Source organism: Phaethon aethereus (genome assembly GCF_964289735.1).
Source record: "Phaethon aethereus genome assembly, chromosome: 4".
Classification (NCBI taxonomy): Eukaryota; Metazoa; Chordata; class Aves; order Phaethontiformes; family Phaethontidae; genus Phaethon; species Phaethon aethereus.
Window position 1 is genome coordinate 30,071,687 of NC_138578.1, and position 6,308 is coordinate 30,077,994.

A 6,308-nucleotide genomic window follows, 5' to 3' on the forward strand; every position below is an offset into this window, starting at 1 on the left:
ATGGCCGACGTGAGTGCGGCTCCCGCAGGGCGGTTGGGCGGCGGTTGGGGCGCGGGCGGCGGCCTGGGGCGGGGAAGGTGAGGTGCGGCCGAGCGTCGGGCCGGGTGCGTCCGGGGCGGCGGGGCGGGGGGAGCTGGGGCCCGGTGGGAAGGGAGAGCCGCGGGGGAGGGAGCCGCGGGACTGCACCCGGTGCCGCGGGGCGCAGGCAGCTCCTTCCGCCTGGTGCCTGTGGGAGACCAGTAACGTGCCGCCCGTCTCTGCCCGCAGGACCTGAAGAGGTTTCTGTACAAGAAGCTGCCGAGGTAACTGGCGCGGGGGCGCGGCGGGCCCGGCCCGGCGCGGGGGGTGTGGCGGCGGCGGCCCCTGCGCGCTGCAGCCGCCCACCGTAGCGGAGCCCACCGGGGCCGGCCGTCGGGCCGCTTTCAAATTCCGAAGGCGGTTATTATCTGAGCCCCGCCAGGCTGCGGGGAGCCGTTGGTTGCCAGCCCCATCCGCTGCTGGAGGGAGGCGGCGAACTCGGCGCACGGTTTTTGTCGTTCCAGTGAGCTGGAAGTAACTTGAGGTGAAGCCAGCTTAACCTTTCCCTCGCTCGTTTGGACTGACCTGAAGCGTGCTCCTCGCGTCGCGAAGAGGAGCGGAAAAACGCATTCCCCGTGACTCGATTGCCTAATGCTTGATAATTCCCTTTTTGGCAATTGCCGGTTATTAGCATAACGAAGCGGCTGCCGTCTGAGGTTATGTGCAAATACGGCAGAACTGGCACTCGTTAAGTGAGGGGTAACATACAGAGACTCCTGCGTGACTAATGGAATTTGATGAGGAGCATTACTCCTCTTTCTGAAGCTAAAAGTTCCATGCAATTTTCAGTGTTTTTATTTTATAGTTCTCTTTTTACTGCTCTGAGAGACCACCTGTACTAAAGAGAACAAGTCCCTTTCAATGAAATATTAAATTAGTGAAGGCATCATTTTTTTTCCATATTTTCCCCTTCCTTGCATATTTGTTCAGGAAGAAAGATCTTTGCTACTAATGGTTCTGTTTTTAAAATGGTGCCTCCTTTTCTTTTTTTTTTTTTTTCAGCATTGAAGGTCTTCATGCTATCGTAGTCTCAGATAGAGATGGTGTGCCTGTTATCAAAGGTAACTTCCAGCTCCTCGCTCTGCACTGTGACTGAAATCCTGGTTGAACAGCAGGGGGTGGAAAAGTGCAGCAGAACCTTCTCAGGTTATGCTCCATAGCTGAATATCCAAAACTGAAGAATTAAATTAGACTTCAAGTTTAATAGTTGGTTATATACCTCTTGAAGTTTATCCCTGTGTTTGTGTATATGCAATGTCCTCAATAATTGTGGGCCACAGAAATTTGCATCAGTGAATAGGGTTGGAGTGGTGTAAGGTGCTTGTATCTTCAAGTCACTCATGGGCTGATACAAAGTGCTAGAGGGAGCTTGCTGGTATTTTGTTGGCTTGGCTGGTCTGCGCTCAGAAGCACCTGCATCCAACTTTTACACGTTACTTAATTTAGTTTGCTTTTTGGTACTGTAATTTCTGTCGTATCTCTGCAGTCTTTGTTTAAGATGTTTTTATGTTGTAGGCAAACTTGTTGGAGAGTACTGATTAAAGTACTGCAGGTTTGTTTTGTTTGTTTTTAACATCCCAAAGTACTTAAATGCCTAGTAGAACTTGCACATCTTCACTTGTTTTCATTCAAGTGACTCTGTGCCAGTAATCAGTTCAAAGGCTGGAACTGGTGGAAACAGTGAGGGATGCAGAGCCAAAGTGACATAAGCACGGGCTGTGCATCGTAAAGGAAAAGACTGTTTCTTAGGCATGCTAGGGAGGACACTGGTATAATGAGCATTGATCACGAACAGAGTATTAAATGATGTACCGCTCACAAAAATTACCCTGTACTTGCTGCGGAAGGATGCAAGATATGTTATGTGTTCCCCAACACCAGCTCTGCTTTTGGCAGAGCACTGGGCTGGATAAGGAGTTGTGATGCAGTCACAGATACCATGTAAGAATAAGAATCTTCTTGTTTGTTCCAGTTGCCAACGATAATGCTCCAGAACATGCACTGCGACCTGGCTTTCTGTCCACCTTTGCCCTTGCCACAGATCAGGGCAGTAAACTAGGACTTTCTAAAAACAAAAGTATCATCTGCTATTACAACACGTACCAGGTGAGTAACCTAAGTGTGGCCTCTTCTCAGTGATCTGAGCTGTTCCTGAGCAAGGGAGAGGTGGTTTGAATTCTGCTAGATTTCCATTTGGCTGCTGTTGAAGTATCTGTGTTTTATTTCTCACACCGCTTAAATGGCTAAGCTGAACTTTCGCACTGTTTGTTAAGCTTCTCTTATAGTTCTCAAAACTGAGATTTACTGGTTGAAAATGGTGAATTTTTCTGAATGGGTAGTAATCGGGAATTTGCAGCAGGTGCTGCTCATATGCTCATCTGCCTTCAGAATCTGTTACAAAGGGTTTATGACAGTATTTGTTTGTCATTGGTGACACCTAAATTTAAATACACACATGCAGCCTGCTTCATAGCTGATCTTGCTGCTAGCATGACTTTGAGGTAAGAAAGCTTTGAAATGCCACTTGTATTTTTCACAAACTGGTTGTGTCCTGAAAGCCGTCATCTACTAAGTTTCTGCTGTGTCTCAATTTCTAGTGGTCTTGAGAGGTTTTTTTTATTGTGACTGCAGTAAACTGGCCAGCTGTTTAGCCTACAAAATCTAGCTTTGTTTGGAAAATAAATGGGTGAATGAGTTGGTTTACACACATTGAGTACATTGCTTTAATTCTCTTGATGCTACTAGTGTATTGTTGTGCTCAGGATTCCAGTTCTCAATTAATGGAAGAGGAGATACTGCTATATGCTGAAGAGTGTTTTAAAACAATAAACCTGCCTGCCCCTGTGTTGCCTGCGGAGAGCGTGGTTTTCGCAGGGTTTGTAGTAGGGTTGGATTTTGGGTAGATAACACTACAGGACATGGGAGGGAAATGCCAGGCTTTCCACGTGTGGCTTTCTGTACTGTGGTGTGAATTCTGTTGGTGTTTGTAACCATGAACCTGAAAAGTCAGTTCTGTGGCTCTTGCTCCTCCTTACCCTTTAAAGTGAAGAGGAGGCTTATTCCAGAAAGAATTCATGTGTCAGAGCTCAGACATCCAATGTGTTGGTTGCTGGCTGAAGGCTGTTCTCTCTCCTTGCAGGTGGTGCAGTTCAATCGCTTACCTTTGGTAGTAAGTTTCATTGCTAGCAGCAATGCCAATACTGGTATGTCTTCATGTGTGTTTGAAATGTTGCAGTATTTTAAGGCCCAGGTGTTTAAATAATTACCCAAATTATTATAAATAATTTTATATAATATATTTATAAAATACTATATAAAAGTATATTATTATATAGCACACAATAATAATATTATGATATAGTATATGTATACAATATATTATTATATATTTATAAATATATCTTTTATATAATATATATTTATAAAATATTATATTATTATATAATATAATAATATTATATATTATATACATACAGTATGTGTATATAATAATGTAGAAAATACATATTTATAAAATAAATATAAATAAAAAATAAATTACCCAAATTTACTTCAAGATATATTAACTTTGCTCCTGCTATGAATTTTGTCAGCATATTGTGAAGGGGAGAAGGAAGAGGTGTAAGCAAAAATTCATAGATTTCAGGTGACTTGCTGAAGTTGTTACTCTGTTAGAAGCCTTATTTCTCCAGTGATTATCCTTACCCTTGCTATGTGAGAGTGTTTGCTGCACTGGCAATGATTGTACTGCACAAACCAGTTGTCCAGTTTCTTTCCCTCAGTTCCAAGTTACGTTCCACAGTTAGGTGTGCAGCTTGGTCTTGCTACTTCTGTGGGGTGGGGAGATCCTTCAGGGAGGCACCCGGCCTTGTTCGTGAGAGTGTCCGCTGATGAGAGCGCAAGCAAAAGGAATTTAATTCTTGCCCAGCTGCTTGGGACTTGGTAGCCATGGGAGGCGAGCAGCAGCACGGAGGAGAGCTGCGCTGCACGGCCGTGCTGCTGTTGGTGCCGGGGGTGCAGGCACCCTGCCTGGGGGTGCTGCCCGCTGTTCCCATGGAGAGTGAGCACCTCAAGTGAAACATTTCATGTTTTGGAAAATGCTGCCTGTGACTTGGGGGCGGGGGCAGTTGCAAGGGTTTGGAGAGAGGCTTGTTAATTGTGTCGTTTGATGGGATGTTCTCTTTTCTCTTTCCAGGGTTGATTGTAAGTTTAGAGAAGGAGCTCACACCCCTGTTTGAAGAACTGAGGCAGGTTGTTGAAGTTTCTTAACCTGATGGTATAGCCAGAGTGCAGCATCCCTCTGCAGCCCAGTGGACACAAAGATTCAATAATCCTCAGTCAAATAACACGTCTCAGAAGAAATACCAGAGCTCCTTAGTATACTAAGTAAGAGTAAATTGTACATAGTACTGAATCTGAAATGATCTACTAGTGTGTTGTAGGTGGATGTTACTTTAGGCCACGCTTCTTGTATTGTGCAGTACTGGAGAGACCACCAAAATAGCTCCCATGGAGTTTAGCTCAGCCAGCTGAGCCACATCGGCATGATGCTGTTGGCTCAAATGAGCAACCCACAGATCTCTTGCTTTACAGGGAACCTGGCATGTGGTGGGGCTTATCCTCAGGCCAGCTACTATGTTGTATTGGAAAGCAGATCGTTGTGTAGTGTTATTAAAGATATGGTTGAAAGAAGATTGTGAGAGAAAGCTTACTAGCAGTGATGTGTCGGTACAATCAATAAATATCCCGACTGTCTTATGTGAGTGATACTTTGGCAAGGGGAATGCTACTAATCTGGACGCTAGCTGCATCCTGCTTCTATTAAGAAGAAAGCTATTTCTACGAAAGCTGTTGCTTTAGGGGTTTTCCTGATGCCCAGATAAAAGCACCCGAACAATGTCTCACTTCTTCATGGGTTTTTTGTGTAATATGGTTGTGAAAATCTCATGTCTTATAGTCTTTGTGTGGGTTCATCACTGGTGACACTCTCAGCTCATTTACCCTTAGGTTTTCCTAAGTAAATAAGTATAAATAAAATACAGTATTTTTAAATGACAGAGCCTGGTCCACTCTTCTGTTGCACCATGATACTCCACAGCACATCAGCTGTCCTGTGGAGAGAACAGGTCTCTTTAATGTTTTGTATATGTACAAAATCCAGGAGATGATTTACAGGCTGAAAACTAACCAGTAAGTCTCTCGATTGGGCAAGAGTCAATGCAGAGATGCAGAGGCTAGTGCTGACTGGCTTCCTGTTGCTGGGGTTCAACCCCATGCTCTCTGCCTCTCCTTGTTCCCTCCCCCATTCCCCTTGTGCTGGCTGCACCGAAGACCTCCAGCACTGAAACCAAAGCGCTGCTGGTATAAGGGAGAGGTCTTGGCAGGTCTCTGCCTCAGGCTGGGAAAGGGGGTGCCACTGCCCCCTCATTTATACCTTGCCCACCTTCAGCATCAGGCAGGATGGGAGGAGATGGTGGTGCTGGAAATGAGGGCTGGGAATTCTTGTCTCAAAAGTTCTCACAGAGATTTTGAAGTTGTCAGTCATCACTTTCCCATTTAAACTGAGCTCCTGTCTTGAGCTTTCCATTGCTGGTCATTACAGAAGCAGCTGGAAACAGAGCCCTGCGGTGTCTCGGTGTGTATTTCTGGCAAAAAGCATTTGTGTTCCACCATGGGCCTGACTCTTGCTGTTAGCTTCTGTTCCACTCGTCCCTTTGTAACTCTGCTTCCTAGGCCAGCCAAGCACCATTTTGTTTACTGCCTTCAGTTCGTGGCATCGCGTGCTGAACTTGCTTCTAATGGTTTGTAACAGCCTGTTCATGTGAAAAAGGGAAGGCTGCTTTTCTGGTTACACAGTGACACAGTTGCTGGAGAGTATCTGCTCTCTCTTCCCCTTATGCTGCTTCTCTCTTGCTCTCACAAACTCATCAAAGCTTCTTAACGAAATGGGAGATGCCAATTTCTTAAATGACTTCTTTAAGGGAAAAGAGAGGCTAGAGCTTTAACAGTACAGTATGGGAATACAGAAGACCTTTGGTAGTTTTGTAATGACATTTTATTCAGAAAACAGTCTGTATAAAAATATTTACAAATATTTTGAATTTCTAAGTTGCAATAAAATGCTATTGCCATGTTCAATTCTAGATTTTCTTTCTTCTTCCAGTATGTTTCCTCTCCAGTTTTCTCACAGTAGAGGCGTCTATTGAACACTGACCTGTGTCAGCAGTACT

General features: G+C 44.8%; 1 protein-coding gene across 1 annotated transcript; it reads left to right on the forward strand.

Annotated features, from left to right (window-relative positions):
• On the forward strand, positions 1–4,347 carry LAMTOR3 (late endosomal/lysosomal adaptor, MAPK and MTOR activator 3; the record flags this gene model as incomplete). Its single annotated transcript, XM_081998882.1, has 6 exons — positions 1–9; positions 268–302; positions 1,081–1,139; positions 2,051–2,184; positions 3,218–3,281; positions 4,274–4,347. The coding sequence occupies 6 exons, from the start codon at positions 1–3 to the stop codon at positions 4,345–4,347; spliced, it is 375 nt and encodes a 124-aa protein (XP_081855008.1).
• Positions 4,348–6,308: the final 1,961 nt, after the last annotated feature.